Source organism: Pseudochaenichthys georgianus, chromosome 4, assembly GCF_902827115.2.
Source record: "Pseudochaenichthys georgianus chromosome 4, fPseGeo1.2, whole genome shotgun sequence".
Lineage (NCBI taxonomy): Eukaryota > Metazoa > Chordata > Actinopteri > Perciformes > Channichthyidae > Pseudochaenichthys > Pseudochaenichthys georgianus.
In genome coordinates, this window is record NC_047506.1 from 30,988,461 (window position 1) to 31,009,426 (window position 20,966).

Sequence of the window (20,966 nt, forward strand, 5' to 3'; positions counted from 1 at the left end):
TCTTTTTGGGGACAGGAACGATGGTGGAGTGTTTTAAACATGTGGGGACTACAGACTGCAGCAGGGACCTGTTGAAGATGTCTGTGAACACCTCTGCCAGCTGAACTGCACACACCCTGAGAACACGCCCAGGGATGCCATCAGGTCCAGGAGCCTTGTGTGGGTTAAACCTTTTAAAGGATTTACACACATCTGCCCGGTTTAAAACAAAAGGGCAGGGCTCCTGATCCTTCTGTGCCTCCACAGCCTGGCTGCTCTCGAAGTGAGGAAAAAAACTGTTCACACTCCAATCCGTAGATGCAAAGCAGTGCTGAATCTGACTCCTCACTCCATCGCTGTAGTGTCTTTGTTATCGGTCTGTCCCGTTTAAGTTTCTGCCTGTAAGCAGGCAGCAGCAGCAGTGAGATGTGGTCTGATTTGCCGAAGGGAGGGTGAGGGAGAGCCTTATATCCCAACCCAGTCTCATGGCATTTCGTGTTCACCAACACGATTTTTAATCTATTGATTCGTGTTCACCAACACGATTTCCCCTTTTTTTTTTCGTGTTGCACAGCACGATTTTAAAAGCAATGTATTTCTACCGGTAATGTGTTTCGTGCCTGCAGCACGTCTTTTTCTCCGGTCGGGTCGTGGAAGACCGGAAGCTGTGTGGTTCATAAAAAACATGTTCTTACTCAATATCAAGCCACAATTATTGCTTTTATTTTAAATCGTATAATTTCGGACTTTTGTTGCCGTCTGTGAGGAAAATAAATGGGGCTCAGAGCCTCAGGATACTGAAATCTGTATTTTTTTTAATCATTTTTTCCTTTCATTTGATATTCTTTTCAAAATAACACACTGTTATTTACTCACCAATAACACACAATTATCCTTGTTTTTATTTATTGGTTTAATTCCATAATCTCGGGCTTTTTTGGCGTCCGTCAGGAACTGAATTTCAAAATAAAAATAACCGGAAACAGAGGTAGGCATTTCGAGCGATTACCCAAGATCCTCAGCTATGGTTTAAGCTCGCTGATTGGATGTTTTAGCCGCAATGCATGCTGGGATTTGGTGTTTATATTATATGAAATCCGGAAAACATTTTAAAAGAATAAAATAATACTTAATTCCGAGTGCTCTTGCTTTTCTCTTTGAAAGTCATCACATAACGGCATTGTAATACACGGTTCGGCTGCATTACATATTACAAATCTGCCGTAGTTCTTTCTTTATAGAGCCCTGATGAGAAGACCTTTGGAAAAACTGAAGAAATGTCGCCGAAACTGAATACTTGACATCTTCAATTTATCTTCACACAATACGTCTCCTTGCAGTATCAACACTAATTCGGCTGACTTTTACATTTGATCTAATTCATAGATAGGTTATATTTACACCATAACGGTGCACAGCTGATATAAATGGACTTGTAGTTTTTAAAGATATTACTGATTTTCTTTGAATGTAAATACTGAATCTGAATTAGTATAGCAATATGCTGTAAAATTATGTGAAAGCATGAATAAAACTACACATCTTCAGATGTTGTACATACATAAGTGTCCTACACTAATAATACAAAGTTCTTATGGCTGTGTGTACCTTGTGTGCACCGCCTAGTGGTTAAAGCACGTTATTGAATTATTGTTTTTATGTGTTATAATATAACACATAACAACAATAATGTACTCTTAATATTTTTTTAATCAAATATTATTTGATTAAAAAAATATTAAGAGTACATACTTTCATAGGGGGAAAGTAGAAGGTCTGTGATAGAAATATAGAATATAAAAAATCAAGAAGATACTATAAGTGAACTCTACAATAAAACAGTTTAGTGCAGGATGTACAAATATATTAACCTACGAATTTAAACATTAAATAACAGATTAAGGTCTTCTTTTAAATAAGAAAAAAACTTTGGGGGTATCTATCTACAGATAAATATTAAGCCTGACAAAGTACTTTACGTGTAATATATTGCTTGCTTGTAATATGTGCAGAATATGACAGTTTAATGGTGGAGGTACACACATATTGATAGATATGCACTGTTGAGGAACCTGTGACCCAAGTTTTTCATTCATTGCATAACTACACTGTAGTTGTGTATATGATATGTCAATACACCTTTGAAAATCTTGAAAGGGATGTGCAAAATAGCCATAATATACAGTCTTTAATTAACTATTAGTAGAGAATAACGAGTAATAAATATACTTTATTACTCGTTTCCATTCATGTCAATTGCAGATACATGTTTAGTCTTCTCAAGCACCAACTATCAAATATCTCTCCTGATTGTTGGCACTTGACCTTATCTGAATTTTACTCAGGTGTAACTAAAGTCTAATTTAAGGGTTGTTTATATTTCATATCATTAATCAGAATCTGCAAAGTAACTCAAATAAGTGTAGTGGAGTAAAAATACCAGGTTAACCTCTGAATTGTAGTGGAGTAGAATTACAAAGTAACAATGAGCTGTCATGTGGGTATATATTAATGCTGCGCATTATGGACACAAGCGATTTTCACCCATTTATTAATTATTAGGGCCGGGACTTTAACGCGTTAATTAAGATTAATTAATTACACAAAAATTAACGCATTTTAATCGCACTTTAATCGCACTTATTTTTGCACAGCGGAACGTTTCTCACTGGATGAGTTTCAGGCGTACCGATTATACTGGAGCACCAACTAACGTTCATGACTTCAGCATGGGAATTCAAACAACAACAAACCACGGTGAACAATAGTCAAACATGAACGAACAAGCTGATGAGACCGGGGCCATCTAGTATTTAGCTCGGGCAATGAAGCCTCACCTGCTGGTTGCCCGATCGGGCAATCTATTATTATGCCAGTATCATGCAGCTCGCGGATCCAGTAATGAGTGACCCGACAGTAAAACTAAACATATCTATAACTAGTTTAGGTAGTTTGAGAGGTAATTAAAATAGCTAAGTGTGATATTCTAACCTGAAGTGTGTGTTTTGTTCCGCTCACCGCTGCATGTGCTTATGCAGAGCTGCGTGTCGAGTCTCGACTCGTCAGCAGCAGCTGATCTCTCTCTCCCGTCAGATTAGACTTCACTCGCATTTATGTCCATATCGATCAGATCCAGCTAGTTCTAGCTAATGATATGACTACCTGCTTATTAAAAGACAACTACACAATAAGTGTCGCCATGCAACTGGATGAGGCCACAAAGTATAGCGCAGCATTATGCATTTGTTTACATGCCCACCGGAACCCCGAGGCATTACCAACAGATTAACGCACAATCAACCCATACAGGACATCTCTTTCTCCACATTAAGTGTTAGACATTAGAGTTGACTATTCTTGTCTGTCACATACTTTTCTTGTCTGTCACATAAGTGGCGCAACTGAAGCGGTATTGCTCTAAAGGGAAATTATTTTGACCGAAGATATTTAGATTTGCCGGCTAACGGGAACTCTGACGTGTGCTTCGCGGATGCGCTCGGCTCCTCTCGACTGCTGCTCGGGTCTGCCGAGGCATTCGTTCGACCAACTTACAGTAGTTAACATTACAAACATTTTTACATAATAGCCAGCATGTGTAGTTCTGGGGGGGGGCGTTCGATTCCAGTTTTGGATAGTCTGGCGTGGTTTCGTTCCATTTCAAACAGCTGTTTGACGCTTGGGGTAACCTTGGCGCACTGCCACTCCAACATCCAATCCCAGAGTTTGAAGATTAATCACGGGGACTGTAGTCCTAAACGATAGCTGGGGATTATGGGTAGTGTAGTGTAGTGTTGCACGGTGTACCGATACTTGAAAGGTACCGCGATACCCTTTCGTTAAAAACGGTACGATTCCTCCGTTTCATTAGTATCGGTACTTTAAGAATGACGGGGAAAAGTACTCCCGTGAAAAAGCGCCGTTTTAATAAGAGCAGTGTGTGTTCAGCGCTGTGTGTTCAGCGCTCTGCTTCCACTCCCTGCAGCCGTGCCTGCAGTCCCGCTCCTCTCAAGCACGTTCTAAGTCCCTCCCCTCTCTCGTGCACGCGGCCACGTGCTAGCTGCCAGAGCATGTGAGAAAACGAGAAGCATGGCTGCAAGTGGGAGTGCAACTGCTGCTGCGCCTCGGCTTGTTGACAAAAAAGACGCCAGAAGTCTGTGAACGGCCCGTTCAGGTGTTCAGAGCAGAGCTCCCTGTGGGAGCGGCAGAGCGTGATCTGCACTGAAAAGTTTTTCTGTCGCAATATTATCGTTGAGCAAACTTAACTAGCAAACTAGCATCACCATCTGCTAACGTTAGCTTTAGCCTTCGTTTTCTATTAGTTTTTTTCATAGGCTATAAACGGAGGTGGTATAAGTATATATCTTGTACTTGAGTAAAAGTAGAAGTACCCGGGTCTTGTACTTGAGTTAAAGTAGAAGTACCAGAATGTAGGAACATTTTCAAAATGCTCAACAGTGCTGCCAAAATGTTAAACTCACTGCTACACAATTAAAATAAATGCTTTTATATATATTTATATTAGATGTGACTCTTTGGTGTTTCTGTTCTTAGTAACACTGCTGCTTTAGTTGTTCTGACTGCTAAAATCATCTGTTATTCCTAATTTTAAAGCCGATATTCCGTGTTTCCCTTTTTTTAAGAAAAGTATCGAAAAAGAATCGGAATCGCAATTCTTGACTTGGTATCGGTATCGAAACCAAAATGTTGGTATCGTGACAACACTAGTGTAGTGTCTTCGGCCATCCTAAACTCAGAAATGTTGACAATCGCAATGGTGCTCGAAATGTCCCTTATAGGCCTACGTCTGTTTCCGGTTATTTTTATTTTGAAATTCAGTTCCTGAGAGCCCGAGATTATGGAATTAAACCAATAAATAAAAGCAAGGATAATTGTGTGTTATTGGTGATGGTGAGTAAATAACGTCGGGTTACGTAGTGTAACCCTTTGTTATATTAGCACAGGCGGAGCCCTCTACTGGACTCTATGGGTACTCTCTTACCCCGCAAGCATTCTCCCACTGAGACTTCTATAGACGTAGCCGGCCCTGGGCGGGCCTACCTGAATGCGCGCGCATCACACCGTATAAAAGGAGGCCTCGCTTCCTGACTATCATCCTACACTTCTCTTCAGCGAGCGGAATAGGACTGACAGTGCCCCGAGTAGAGGGCTCCGCCTGTGCTAATATAACAAGGATTACACTACGTAACCCGACGTTATATCTCTCACAGGCTCGCTCCGCCCTCTACTGGACTCTATGGGTACAGTGGGTGGAGCCGCGATGTATACACGCACTGTCGTCCAACAATATTCCACCCTACTGCCCCTGACCGGCTATTATGGTCAGCAGCTGCTGCCCCACCTTCTCCTTTAACCCGGTTGTAACCGAGGAGAAATCTGGGCTGTGGCTGACAGAGCACACCCTGCTGCGCTTACCTCGCAAAAAGTGTGCTCAAAAAATGGTGCCGGGGGACCCCCCCACCCTGGATGGGGAGAGCCCCCTCGGCCCCGAAAGGGCTAACTACACGCCTGCCTCCCTGAATCCCTAAGGATAACAAACAGGGAGAGCGCCAGAGCCCCTGCCCCACACTCAAACACTGACCCCGTGTCGAGTGTGTGGACTAAAGTGTGGAGGGCTCCCCCCCTCCTGCTCTTGGCAGGAGGAGAGCAGCCCTCCAGCCCTGTAAGGGCCCAGTGCGCCACCCCCGCCCCTCCCGGGACCCTCCGAAGGCCCGAGAACAGCGAAGGCGCATTACGTCCGGGGAGGGGGTCAGATGCCAACTGACCTACAACCCCCCTCCCCCCTACCAGTCCTGTGTTGCCCCCGCAAGTACAGACGAGGAGAAAGAGCCCGACATGTCCAAGAGATAAAACCTTATGAAGGGGCCTGGCGTCGACCAAGACGCCGCTGTGCATATATCCTCCACACTCACACCGTTGAATAAGGCTGCAGCCACAGCCCGTGTGGAGTGTGCACGAACCCCCGTGGGGCAGGCTCTCCCTGCCTGTCCGTAGGCATGTGCAATGCACTCGCAGAGCCAGCCTGCCAGGCGTTTCTTGGACAGAGCTTTCCCGATCACCCCGCCCCCGAAGCACACGAACAGCTGTTCGGTGCGTCTAAGGGCAGCCGTGCGCTCTACATAACATGCTAGCGCACGCACCGGGCAGAGGAGGTGCAGTTTAGCTTCCCTGGTCCCACATGGGGGGGAAGCCTAAAACCCCCTAACTGAATAGCCCCTGACCTGAACGCACTCCTTAGGCTCTTGGGCACAAAGGAGGGGTTCGGTCTGACGGAGCGTCCACACTACAGCTTCAAAAATAGCTTGGAGCTGGGCGTGTCTGGAGCTTGGGGATTTTATTCAAGCAACACGGCCAACAACCAATCACATGAATCTCCCGCCCCCGACATACAAAGCAAAAAACCCCGGGGATTGTATGGGAGCAACAGTGTTGGGAAAGTTCACTTTCTACATGAACTAGTTCAGTTCACAGTTCACACATTTTAAAATGAACTAGTTCAGTTCATAGTTCATAATTCAAAATGTTGAACTAAAGTTCATGGTTTCAAAAATGAACTAATTTATAGTTCATAGTTATTTTTTCAATACGTTGCTGCGAGCTATTATTTGTCTCCTGTACGATGTTAATGGGCCATTTCAATGTTTACAATATCCTCAGAGGGCCGTACAAGTTATTGACATCTGCTTAAAAAAACTAAAATCACAGCCCATTCATTTCATTCTGTGCAAAGAAAAAGCAACCTCTTAATCCAGATATCTCACCATGACTCGCGTATGCATGCACGTGCAGGGTGTGGCGTGACCACCAAAACAGAAATATATGGACACAAGATGTGTGCAAATGTATTTAGTTTCCTATCCATGTGAACATGATTTAAGTGGGGGGGACCTAACCTCCTCTAGGGGGGTCCGGGGGGCATGCTCCCCTGGAAAGATTGTTTGCACTATGAGAGCAACATTAGGAGATCTATGGACACATCTCTCAACACCCAAACAGATTTTCTTTTAATTTATGGATATTTGACAAATCACTCCCCTTTGAAACTGTATTCTTCTTTATTAATAACTGTCATATAGTATTTGATACCTGTTTACTTTATTCTCTTGTTTTTTTTATAACTATAATGATCATATAAAGATGTGCCTTTACCTCACTGGTTGTAGACAAAGCTTCTTATATTCGTTAGCATAGCTAGCTAACCAGATGCTAATGATAACAACAAAGTTATTGACTGTATGCCAGATGAGCAGATCGCCACTGGGCTTTCAACTAAAGACACAGACACGCAGAAACTGTGGCATGTGTATGGACTTATCGGTACTGCAATTTCTGAAGTGCTGGTGGCGTTCTGGTGCTCTCCGTCAGAACTGCACCCTGTCAGTCGAGACATATACCACGTGATGACACGTTAGGCTCGTGTTGTGTTCAAGGACCCTGACCGTGACCAGGAAAAACAGGCACTAGCTTGTTTAATTTTTTTGCGGTCTAGATTTCTTTCATTTTTTTATTCTTTGCGTGTGTTTATGAGGGCCGTACCAAATTGTCTCGCGGGCCGTATACGGCCCGGAGGCCGGAGGTTCCCCACCCCTGCCGTAGAGTCTCACTCTGCGAGTGCTGCTGCAGCTGCTCTCGGCTTCGTCCATACTAATTCATTCATTCATTCATTCAATGCTCGCCGGTTCCGCGGTTCCACATTGTTTGTTGTGAGGAGTCTGATATATTTAGTATATTTATATTTTAGTGCGACAGCCAGGGGTGACAGGCGCGTACGCGTCACAGGCAGCTTGCTGTTGCCAGATTGGGTGGTTTTCCGCATTATTTTGAAGCCTGTTTACGGTGTGTTTTAACTGGGTTTTCGGCTGAAACCGAAAGGCATATGAAATCTGGCACACTTTTGAACGCCGTTATAATACAGTGCTGAGAATGAACGCACTTTTGAACGCCGTTATACAGCGCTGAGAATGAACGCGTTCTCAATTACGTTCATCTAGCGGAAATACAGTACGTTCAGTTCACGTTCGCCCAAAATATGAACGCGTTCATGAACGATCGTTCATTGAACGCGTTCAGGTACATCACTGGGGAGCAATATATATATAAACTCCCCAAACAGGCGAAAACCTACCAGTTTCACCCACTGTCTCTGCCACCTCCCTCCATGCCTGGTTCCTCCGGTTTGTATCCCGGTAGGTGAAGAGGGTCTGGTCATACAAAACCGGGTGATTCGCTACGGAGATAGTTAGTTTCTCCTCCGACTTTTTTTGAAATATAGAAATGAACGGCGGGATATCTCTCCCAGCTTAGACGCGGTTTGATTGGCTACGGCTTCAGCTGTCAGATTTTGGGAAACGGGATTTGATTGGCTGGCGCTGGCTACTCCGGCGTCTCCGGCGTCAGAAGTTGAACATTGTTCAACTTCTGTCGCCGGAGACGCCTGAGACGGACCGCTCTGCTACCCACAATTCAGGTCGGCGAAAAAGCGAGGCTACGTGACGTCACCCCATTGAAAGTGAATGGGCAGATTGGAGCTTTCGACGCTGTCGACGCTGTAGTGTAGACGGGCCGTGAGTGTCGCGCCGCTCCGGTCACCCCGAATCTGTAAACAGCTCGGGTGCACCGACAGAGCAGTTAACTCGGACACTCTTTTGGCTGACGTTAAGGCAAGAAGCAAAGCTGTTTTCCACGACAATGCTTTCAGAGAGGAGAGCTCCAGAGGCTCAAACGGCCCCGAGGCCAGAGCCTCGAGCACTAGGGGCAGGTCCCACTGTGGGGTGGAGGCGTGCACTACTGGGCGCAGCCTCCTGACCCCCTGTAAAAAACCGCGACATCAGTGGTTGACTAAAGGCTGACCTGCCGCCAAATCCCTCATGGCAGGACGAGATGGCTGCTGCATACACCTTCACTGTTGAATGCGCAAGCCCTCTGTCCACCAGTAACTGTAAGAAGGATAAAATAGAGCCTAACTCACAAGATAGGGGCTCTATTCTCCGCTCCTCACACCATCGCTGGAATCCTAGCCACTTTGGCCTGTAACAGGCTGTGGTGGATCCAGCTGTAGCTGCCTGGATAGACTGAATAACACTATCAGACAATCCACCCTGTCTCAACCTGTCCCTCTCAGGAGCCAAACCTGGAGAGGACGGCCGAGAGTGGGTAACACCCCGATTGCACCTGCCTCTTGAGACATCGCCCCCCAGAACTGGGGAACCGCCCCAGGGCTGGCCCACCTTCATCTGTGTCATCTCTGAGTACCACGGCGCCCCAACGCGATCCGGAGCCACTAGGATGACTGACAGACGTTCTCGCCTCACTCTCCTCAGGAGGGGGAGAATGAGACGCAGCGGTGGAAAGGCGTATAGCAGCTTCCTTGGCCATGGCTCGTCTGCAAACGCGTCCACCCCCAAGGGTGGGTCGTCGCTCCGAGCCACGGAGAACCACAGGGCACAGTGGCTGTTTTGCCGGCTGGCGAACAGATCCACTTCCGCTCTCCCGAACTGGGCCCAGATCTGCTTCACCACCTTCGGGTGAAGCACCCACTCGCCTGGCAGGGGGCCGCCCCTCGACATGAGGTCGGCTCCCCCGTTCTCCAGTCCCGGGATATGGAGGGCTCTCAGAGATAACACCACCTCTGAAGCCCATAACCACAGCCTCTCCGCTGTGGTCAACAAGGCGGCGGAGCGGACTCCGCTCTGCCTGTTGATATAAGCCACTGTGGTGCTGTTGTCGCTCCTGACCATTACATGCCTCCCTTGAATTAGGGGCCTGAAATGCTGGAGGACTAACACTACCGCCCGTAGCTCTAGGAGGTTGCTGTGTCGAGACTCTGTTAGAGCCCAGCGCCCACCTATAGCCCTCTTCAGGCAGGTCCCTCCCCATCCTGTTCCGGATGCATCCGTGAACACTGTGATGTAGGAGGTCACCCGTCCCAGTGGAGAGGTGTATAGACATGTGGTACAGTGGGACGCTGCGTCCTCCTGTCCCTCCACCTTGTTAGCACACAGCTGAGTTTCCATTCCCCAGAACATTGTGTTAATGGACAGGCCCTCAGCTGTGGGGCAGCAGCTATGAAGCTGTGATACTCTCTGGTGACCCGTTCCACCGCAAAAACTCCCCGCGAAGGGAAGATTTGCCCCTGGAGGGTTGACACAGAAAGGGCCGATTATTTACTGAGGACCCTGAACGCACCGCCGCGCGCTCTTGTGTGAGCGCGCGCTCCACCCTAATGCTGTTCACACCACTACGGTAAACGGCATTAATCGGAGTCTTTATAGCCGTAGTGTGTTTTACTAAGGTCCCTGAACGCACCGCCACGCGCTCTTGTGTGAGTGCGGACTCCGCCATAATGCAGCCTTTACCACTACGGGTAAACTGCATTGGAGTCTTTGCTCTAGGCGTAGTGTGTTCTCTGACAGCAATACGCCGGCCATAATGTCCCTGTACCCGCATAGCGCTCTCCTTTAGATAGCACTCCCTGCGGTTCATCCCTCTCTGCGCACGCCCCTTAGCCACCTCCTTTACAGGAGCTACAGCTGGGGCAGCGAATGGGGAATTTGTACGGTTTAAAATTGTGTGTAGGCCTAAGTGTAGCCTTTGTGGAAACAAAATACACTTAGATTTGGTTACAGATCAACCTCATTCTTATTAGAAAACGTAGTGATCTGTGCATTATACAGGTAGGAGGCGGGATTCGCCCCCTCGTCCCGGGCGGAGAGATATTCTCCCCCCGCCAGCCAGATCCGTAAAGACGGAAAACCCGTCCCCGTGAGTGCCGGCACGCCGGTTCCACGGGATGGGCCGAAGAGGTGGAGGGCGCCGCGGGCACGGGATCTCCGTGCCTGCACCTCTCCCTTCGTCTCACCTCTCTACTGAGATCTTTGAACGCACCGTGGCCCGCCCTCGGGGGAGGGGGGCCGCGCAAGCCGTCACAATGCCGTCTCTTTGAACCGGACATTATGGGGGAAAGTGGAATTGTGGAGAGAAATGACTCTTACTCTGGGATAAATGCAATAGTCTTTACTGAATGCATTTTTCCCACACACACACACACACCTCCCTCCAGAACTAGAGTTTACAAACGTAAACCACCGTTCTCCTGCGGGGGTCCCTGAACGCACCGCGGCCACTCTCACGAGGGCCGCACGCCCACGTATTAACGCTGTATTTCCCATTGCAACGGTGAAATGCATTAATCGGAGCCATTATACTAAGCAAGGTGTGTTTTCTGACAACAGCACGAGGGTAATAGCGTCTCTTGAACCCGCACAGTGCTTTGACAGCACTCGGTTTATTCCACTCACGTGCACACGCCCACCTGCTGGCTCCCTATACTGGGGTTTACAGCAGGGGCGGGGAGTGTAGGACAGTGTTTCTTCCTCTGGGAATGGGCAAGAAGCAGCAACACTGCGACTAATCCTCATCCCGTGAGCAAAGAGCCCTTCCGTAAACACGGGGGCTCCCAGGAGATCAACACGATCCTCTTTGGAAAGTGCCACGCGGCGTGATATCCCAGGGACATCACACGGCGGGCAGCGGTGGCGGCCTGTGATGAAGTAGGGGTCGACCCTATATCACGTGAAGCCACCGAGCACCGGTCCCTGGGGGAACCGGGCCTGGGGCAAGGCCCGTGGACCAAGCTACTTATTCGGCCTTGCGGCCCAATAATCGCTCTGACCTGGTGAGGCGGGGGCATCTCTCGCAATAAGTGAGTAGCCCACACATCTGCCGCCACGATCATCATCCAGGGAGAGTACAGCCCTGGGCGGTGGACTTCCATGGACGCCAGACCCGGAAGGAATGGCGAACGTGAATGGCACCGCCTCAGCCATATCCTGGTCCCCCAACCACTCGAAGCAAGGTGGTGGGGATCGGCGCCCACTATTTCAACCAGGGCACGAAGGACAGGCCCGGGTCTCTAGCAGTGGCGACTCCCTGGAGGTATGATAACTCTTTCTTCTTCTTTCAAACGTCTGCAGTCTCTCGTGGAATCACTTCCGCTGCTAAAGAGAAAAGGATGATAGTCAGGAGGCGAGGCCTCCTTTTATACGGTGTGATGCGCGCGCATTCAGGTAGGCCCGCCCAGGGCCGGCTACGTCTATAGAGAGGCGAAGTCCCTCCCATTCCGGGAGCCTCCATGGGACCCCGGAAGCGTAAAATTATACATTGAAGTCAATGGAGAGAGAAAGGTTATCTTTTGATCCCGTTTGAATTGTGCCACGAATGACACATATGATGTTTGTCAATTTAAAAGAATATTTTGCAAGTCAAAAAAATTAAAATGTGTCGTAAAACTGTGAAGTTACACATTTTTTTATGTGAAACCGCTGAGTGAACTATAGGTCTCTAGTCTCGCACAATACGCGTCACCATCACAAAGACGGCCGTCACGTTAGCAAATGTCACCTGTTTCTTTCAGAATGAGAATAAAAGTATAAAACGAGGTGAACATCACTACAAGTCTGGACACGTTGAGAACTGTACATACACGAAAGGGGAGTTAGTCGGTTCTGTAAGAGCAGCGGGACCGGCTTTACAAGATGTTGGTGAGTAATATGAGTGCAATGTGTAACGTTAATGTCAGCTAGCTAACATTAGCTAACAAGGTACACTAACGTGTTTTGTTTCAGGAACTAGTTTTCTCCTTAAGAACTTCGTGGTCTCTGTGTATGCTGTGTGGATAACATTAGTGTTCACAAGAACAAGGTAAACTCCCGTGTTTTGTTTGAGTTGCTCTTCAGATTGAAGCGGCCAGTTTTATATCGACTATACTGTATGTGTGATCTCCTTTTACATCTCGTTGTGTCATTTGAGTTTATTTGCTGTGTGTAGATTCAAGGGTTTTGGTTATCTTGTCAATTTGTTTGGTTATCCAGGCACAGCTGTGTGTGACTCCCTCGGGTACACTGGTATGTGTTTTCCTAATGTAGAGAGCATTGATTAATTAATAAACTACACACTGAGTCTAGATCCTGACCAAATCCTTTTTTATTGTTGATCAAATGTTTTTCAAAAATCTATTCATATACATTTAGAAAAATACAATGTACAATCACAACCAGTACAACACACATTACAAAAAATACAGAAAAAACAAACAATAACAACAATCAGACAAGAGGACAAAACTATGGAAAAATAACCCCTCCCACCCCCAGATCCGGACCATCCTTGTATTATTGCTCATTCAAGCTATTATAGCATGCTAACAAACATGGTACTTACTTTATTTGTACAGATCTGCATGGGAGACGATGGCGCGATGCAGAGCGCTGTCTGTGATTGTGCACGGGGGATGTACAAATGCAGCCACGCTGCAGCATTGGCAATATGTGCCATGTGGCAGATCAGCTCCACAGATGTTGAGTGCCAGTGGAGGAAGCCTGGCACTTCCAAAGTAGTCCAGCCGGTGTCTCAACTTTACCAACAGTGAGAGGAGACATACAACCCACTGGCCAGAGACATCGCCACTCAGGATGTAGACTGGTTCAAGTCTGCACTGAGGGGCGCACAGTGTGGCATGGCATGGCTTTTGTCACCTGAGCCAGAGCCGCAGCCTCAACATCAGGCCATTGTCACCGTGCCGGAGCTGGTGAAGGGGCATGGGGGTCGGGGTCTTGAGGCAATGCTTGCCTCAATGCGACTGAGCAGAGACCAGCAAGCTGCCATCCAGACAGTGAAGTGTCCACCATCATTATACATGATGGTGTATATAGGATATATATATATATATATATATATATATATATATTTGAATACATATCTGTAAATTGTATAATTTTATTTGATTTAAAAGTCTTTTTGATCTCTCTGTCTATAAACACAAACTGAGTAAGATTGACAATAAAGTTGACTTTGAAAAATATATATATTCTTTATGAAAATAGTTGACTGTTGGAGAAATTAATTGATTTGATTTTCTGAAGTTAATTTAACTTTGGCGACCATGTAAGGTCATTATTAAAAAGGTACAATCAATTTGTTTAGGGTTGACTAAAATAATGATAAACATTTCATTTGGATAATTTACTGACAGAATAAGAAACTCAATAATGCTCTACTCACCTGTTCCTTTTTATAAAGTGAAACAGTTGAAACGATAGATTTTAGTAAACTTAAAAACAACCTTCTCCAAAAGCTATCAAGGAATATACCGAATACTTATTTTAGAACGTTATTACATATTATTTGTATATAGTTTGAATGATCCATAATTGACAGAAGCTTGTGTTTACACTGACCTGTTACTCATATATTAATGTCTTTGTAACTTCTGTAAACCACTACCTCACTCATTTCTTTCATTCATCACGGTTCAGTAAACTAAGTGATACATGAACCAGTTTAATCATTATAATAACGTAGGATTGCAACTCTTTGAAACTGTAGGTGGCTCTTAAAAGAGCCGTTGTATTTGGGTGTGCTGGTCTCAGGTCAGTCTAAGCCCTCTCTCTGCGGATGCGGCGGGCCAGCTGGATGTCCTTGGGCATGATGGCGACCCTCTTTGCTTGGTTCATCTTACTGGGGGCAGCTACATGGATGTCGGTGCAGTCCACAGTCATTGTGCAGTTGAAGGCAGAATGGATTTATTATTGACTCCGAATGAAGCACAACTTCATGTCATACAATACATTGACTTTATTTGTAATTGTGTAAAAAAATAAAGCATTGATTAGCAAGCAGGACCTGCAGGAACAGAGCATGGTGATGGATGGAGCTGGGAAGAGAGAACAATAAAGAAAACAGAACAACTTTATTATCGGATATTAAAAATTCAATTTCAAAACAAGTTGCCGCTCCTACAGTTTTCTAGTGTGTAAAGATGATTTCACTTGACCTATGCAAAATATCACACTTAATACATGTGTGTCTCTGGGGGGTGCATTGTGCCTTTGATGTATATAAATAATATACCATAACCAAATACTATTACGTACAGTGGAAATCAGGTTGCCAGGGCAGGTCAGTGTGCATGTTCCTCAGGGTCTCAGCAGTTACAGGTGAGGGAAAGGAAATAAAAGAGAAAAAGGTCAGTAACAACACTTTAAAGTAACAACACTTTGAATAATTATCTCTTCTAATAATTTTCTCTCAGTAATCACTCAACTACTGTCTTTCCAACAAACAGATTGACTCACCCTTACTGTCATCACAATGAAACACGTCCAGAAGAATGTCATGCAAAGCTATCAGTACTTGAGATTATATTGGCCCCAAAAAGAACCTTGAAAAGGACATGTGTGTGTGTTTGGTAAGATGAAGTGTGTTAAGATGAAGTGTGTGTGTGTGTGTGTGTGTGTGTGTGTGTGTGTGTGTGTGTGTGTGTGTGTGTGTGTGTGTGTGTGTGTGTGTGTGTGTGTGTGTGTGTGTGTGTGTGTGTGTGTGTGTGTGTGTGTGTGTGTGTGTGTGTGTGTGTGTGTTGGTCAGGGAGTGTATTGTGTGTGTCAGGGTGTCTGGGAAAGTGTATGTGTGTGTGTTGATATCTTGGTCAGGGAGTGTAGTGTGTGTGTGTGTGTGTGTGTGTGTGTGTGTGTGTGTGTGTGTGTGTGTGTGTGTGTGTGTGTGTGTGTGTGTGTGTGTGTGTGTGTGTGTGTGTGTGTGTGTGTGTGTGTGTGTGTGTGTGTGTGTGCGTGTGTGTGTGTGTGTGTCAGGGTGTCTGGGAAAGTGTATGTAAGAAGGTTTATATATATAGGATTACTTTAAAACAGTCCCAAATAATACATGTTCACTTCAATACAGTTCAAGATAATACCTGTTTACTTTAATATAGTTTAGAACAATATCTGTTTGCTTTAGTTTACTTCATGTAATACAATAATAATTTCATGGTAAGGCTACCATTACTAAAGTAATGTAATGCTAACTAACGTGCTCGCTACTCGTCGCTACTAGCTAGGTAGCTAACTTGACTGTGTTCCATGCACAACATGTGTATTACCTGATATGTCTGATCCGGCGACTCCTGGTCCTTTCATCAGACGGGAATCGATAGAACGAGCAAGTGGTATGATCACTTATGTGATTACAACCTGGTACAAAGCACACAGGCATCTTGTAAAAGTGAATTTATTTTTAGCAATCTCTTATTTATTGGAGGGAATAAATCAGTTATGAGATCTTCTTCTTCTTCTTCGCTTTAATTACGAGTCACAACCACTTGGAGCATTATCGCCTGTGACATCACTTACGCGAGCCAGAATGGGATTTGGGATTTGTAGTCTTTGTAGTCGCGTATTTTTCATAGTCTTATATTTCAACAGTTTTACGACAAACTGTAAAAGTACGACATGGAACTTATTGTTTAAGATTGACAAACATCATATGTGTAGTGGCACAATTCAAACGGGATCAAAAGATATGTTTTCTCTCTCCATTGAATTCAATGTAAATGTTTCGCTTCCGGGGTCCCATGGGCCGGAAGTAGATGGGCGTGACTTCGCCTCTCTATAGAAGTCTCAGTGGGAGAATGCTTGCGGGGTAAGAGAGTACCCATAGAGTCCAGTAGAGGGCGGAGCCTGTGAGAGATATAACAGTGTGTTATTTTGAAAAGAATAACAAATTAGAAGGAAAAAAAGATTTAAAAATACAGATTTCAGTATTCTGAGGCTCTGAGCCCCATTTATTTTCCTCACAGACGGCAACAAAAGTCCGAAATTATACGATTTAAAATAAAAGCAATAATTGTGGCTTGATATTGAGTAAGAACATGTTTTTATGAACCACACAGCTTCCGGTCTTCCACGACCCGACCGGAGAAAAAGACGTGCTGCAGGCACGAAACACATTACCGGTAGAAATACATTGCTTTTAAAATCGTGCTGTGCAACACGAAAAAAAAGGGGAAAATCGTGTTGGTGAACACGAATCAATAGATTAAAAATCGATTGGTAATCACGAAATGCAATGAGACTGGGTTGTATATCCATGTTGAATAGGGGAATAAATATGGTCCAGTATGTTTCCCCCGCGCGTCGGGCAGCTGATGTGTTGGTAGTACTTTGGCAGGATCTTCTTCATGTTAGCGGTGTTAAAATCCCTGGCCACAATGAACGCCGCCTCTGGCGTGAAGTCTCGGTCTTGTAGATAATCCCAAACAGCTGATCGATTGCCGTGTTGTTGTCGGCGAGCGGCGGAATATACACTGCTGTTATCACAACAGATGTGAATTCTCTCGGCAGGTGAAAAGCCCGGCATGTGATCATGAGCAGGGCCGCCTTAATGCACGGGCTGACCTGGGCTGAAGCCCAGGGGCCTACGGAGATCAGGGTGGTGCTCTAAATGAGCGGAACAGTCCGAAGAAATAATCCTCACATCTGTGCACCAGTTGTTATTAGTCATTACACATACACCGCCACCTTTACTTTTCCCCGAATGAACTGTCCTGTCCTGGCGAAAAATAGTGAATCCGTCCGGAACAATGGTGGAGTCCGGGATAGCTGGGTTGAGCCAAGTCTCAGTGAGAATTAACACGTTACAGTTCTTAATGTCCCGTTGAAAAGCAATCCGAATTCTGAGTTCATCTAGCTTTTGAACATTAGCCAGAAGAATACTCGGAAGAGGGGGTCGTTTTTTTCGTTTCCTCAGTCTTACCAGCAGCCCGGTACGGGACCCCCGCTTTGCATTCCTCCTGCGTCTCTCAGGTAGGACGGCAGGAGGCAGCCATGGCGAATCTTCATTGTCTGTCGGTGCAACAAAACAACAAAATCTAAGAAAAACAAAACCAGTACAGACTGGAGGACACGAGGTAAAATAGCCGGAACACAAGTAGGAAAATAGAGGACAATCTGACCAAAAACACTGGGGAAGACAGGCAAATATTTTCAAGAGTAATCGAAAAGACAAGACACAGCGAGGTCAGGTGAAACACATTGGCTGCAGGTGAACACAATAATACAATCACACATTTCAAAATAAGACAGGAAACACTAAACACAAAGGTATACGACATATTTAACACTTCAATTAACTGGGAACTTTTTCAGTATTACACAATTTTTCAAATATTATCAGCTGATTAAATTGATTTTATCAGTGGTTATCGCTATACTATTCTAATGAATCAGAACAAGACTTTTCAGATTTCAAAACATACAGTCCACCTTTAAAGGTCATGTCCCAAAGACTAAAATACCATAAATATGAGCAAACAAAGGCAAATGGGAAAAAACCTTCATGTTAGCCTTCTAGTATTAATCATACTGTACTATCGTCTGATGGTTCAGATAGCTCAGATGAACAAACTAAAACTTTTGTCTAAATGCCAGATTCATGCGGTTTCATGTAAATAAAATCCACTATTTACTCAAAAGGAATCAATAGGATCTTGCCTGGAAGGTCTCTTAATATATTTTTGATTGGATAACTCTCCTCTCCATGCAATCCATATGAATAACAAACTTAGCCTACATTTCCATTCATATGGTATTACTACAAGGTGATCAAATTGATCAGTGGTAATCTTCTTGGAATGATTTCAGAACAACGGGACGCTTTCCTGTTATTCCCATTCTGCCAAAATGCTGTGAATATAGCATTGCACTGCAGCGAGATCACAATGTGTCTCTTACTGCATACATTGTGACACATAATCAACCAAGGACCGACAAGATAGTAATGTATTTATTGCTGTTTGAGGGGTACGTTCTATCTACTTGGGCCAGCTCTGTTTTAACTTGCGAAGGTGCGGTGAGATTCTCATGCATGTGTTAGCATAATGAAGCTGTTTAAGAACAAAACACCACCGCCTGTCACATGGATCACTGATCCTAACAGGATAACTGAGACCCTGGAGAGGAGATTTATTAAAAAATATAAGAAAAAGGCTTTTAAGAGGACAAAAGGATCGAACCATTAATACCTGATGAAAAGCACAAGTCCATTCATCCTCTGTATCACCCTGTCAGAGCCTCGGCAACCTAATGAAGGACATTACCGCCACCACCTGCAGAGATGCCGTCGCACCCTGGGATTCAAACAAGCTCACAGCATCCTTTTTTATTACGCTCTGTATATTCTTTGATGGAAGCCATTAGTGGCACACAATAATAGCCTAATACTGTGCCATTTTCAATCAATGCAGCAAAAAAAAGTATAACAGCCCAGTGTTCCTGTAGCAATAACCAAGATAATTTCAAAAAATGATGGTTCAAAGTCACATTTATCCAGTGACATGTTTGCCTCATCACAGCTTTGGCAGGAGAACCTCCAGCAGGAGCCAAAAGCTGTGTTTTATTATGAATGAGTGGCGGTGTGTCCCCGCACGCAGCTGTTTTAATTGACACAGCAAAGCAGCTTTGATGTGTGAGGCGTTGTGGTGGCAGAGAGAGACGGGCGCCTCATTACGGCTCCCTTTCCCCCCCACCTCCTCCCTCATTCGAAATGGCTCATCTGCCATGTGTGGGGAACAGCGGGGGTAAAGCGCGGGCAGAGGAGGGCTGAGGAGGGCTGAGGATGTCAACAAATCAAACGCCCCCTTCATTTTTTCAGACAGGGGGAAACCCCTAGAAAACATTCCATCAGACGACAGAGCTTCCATACAGATTACATTACATGTAATTTGTTAGACTATTTTATCCAAAGCGACTTACATACATTCAGTACTGTGGACAATCCCCAAAGGAGCAATCTGGGGTGAAGCGTCTTGCCCAGGGACACAATGACATGCTGACTGCAGTGGGACTCAAACTTGCAAACCCCCTGATTCGAAGTCCAGCACACTATCCACTGAGCCACAGCCTCCATCAAACGATTTTTAGTTGGGTGTCTGAATCAGTTGCAAGTGCTGTAGCATTAAGAGGTATTCAAGGTCGGACAGGTCACACACTAACCACATTTTAAGTGGGATGCATGAAGAAAGAGGAAAATAAACGTCTACCTCACATCTACAGTCAGGATTAAATGGGAAGTGATTGTTTAATTAAAAGAGTTTGGCCAGGGCAGGACGATCCTTTGTGCCCAATCGGCGATGCAAAGCCACAGATTTAAAGAGTTTTTCTGGAAATTAGTACAACCCCCTGAGATGTTATTCATGGTTTGAAAGTGCTGACAATTGAAAGTTTGCAAAAGCCGGTTTCTTTTCAACTAATAGAAAACTGCCTTACCACAATTGAAAAATCCTGCCAACATGCTGCATTCAAACACTTTCACACAAATCCAGGACTATTCAATATTTTCCTACTTTCCTAATTAGTTTTTACTGCGAACTAATTGCAAATTCTGTCAACATATCATCACTTTCTATCTACCATTTAATAGGAGTGAGTCTCTCATTTTGGTCTCAACCCTTGTCTTTTTTACGAGCGAACATATCTCAGGCACTATTTTATGGTCATCTGGCATCTAGAATTTCATTTAATGATATAACTTCTGCTAACACCTGGGACTAGATGATACGATATTAAATACAGTATATTCCCTGTTAGCCCAACAGCTGAAGTGATAAATGTGTGATGAATGTTGTCTGTTGTCTGTCGCAGTTTGTCCGACAACATGGGATGATATCCGTTGCTGGAATCATGCTGAGGTGGGACAGGTGGTCAGCGTCTCATGCGCCAATGTCTCCCAGCTGTTTGCTAATAACCAAGGTAAATACAAAAAAATCAAATGTAGGATGTTATTATTGTACTTTATGTATGTTGTGTACTTTTTAAGGGGATCTTTGTTATATTATCTTATATTATTTTATGCATATGCCTCCTAACTGTTTTCTGTTAGTTTGATGCTTTTGAGGAATTCTAATTGTCATACATTGAAATTATGTTTTGTTTTTCAGAATTATTATTATTATTCTAATATAATACTAATTAGCAAACCTGCCAACAGCCAAGCTGAATATATTATTTTCCCTTGTACAAGTGCATCAGCTCTATTTTTCAACAATATTATCTGTTTTAAGGCCGTGTTGAATTTTGGGTTTGTCAAACTGGAGAAAAGAGTGGGATTTGGCTTTTTTAGGATAATGAACTTGTGCTCAGTTA

General features: G+C 44.8%; 1 protein-coding gene across 2 annotated transcripts in view; it reads left to right on the forward strand.

Moving 5' to 3' along the window:
• The window catches only part of ghrhrb (growth hormone releasing hormone receptor b), a 63,856-nt gene that overhangs the window by 15,746 nt on the left and 27,144 nt on the right, over window positions 1-20,966 (forward strand). Inside the window, exon 3 of one of the 2 annotated variants that reach the window (XM_034081137.2) lies at window positions 20,466-20,573. The exons of the other annotated variant lie outside the window; for it this stretch is intronic. Coding sequence (XP_033937028.1) covers window positions 20,466-20,573 — 108 coding nt within the window. The remainder of the gene's footprint in view (window positions 1-20,465; window positions 20,574-20,966) is intronic. 2 annotated transcript variants of the gene reach the window in all.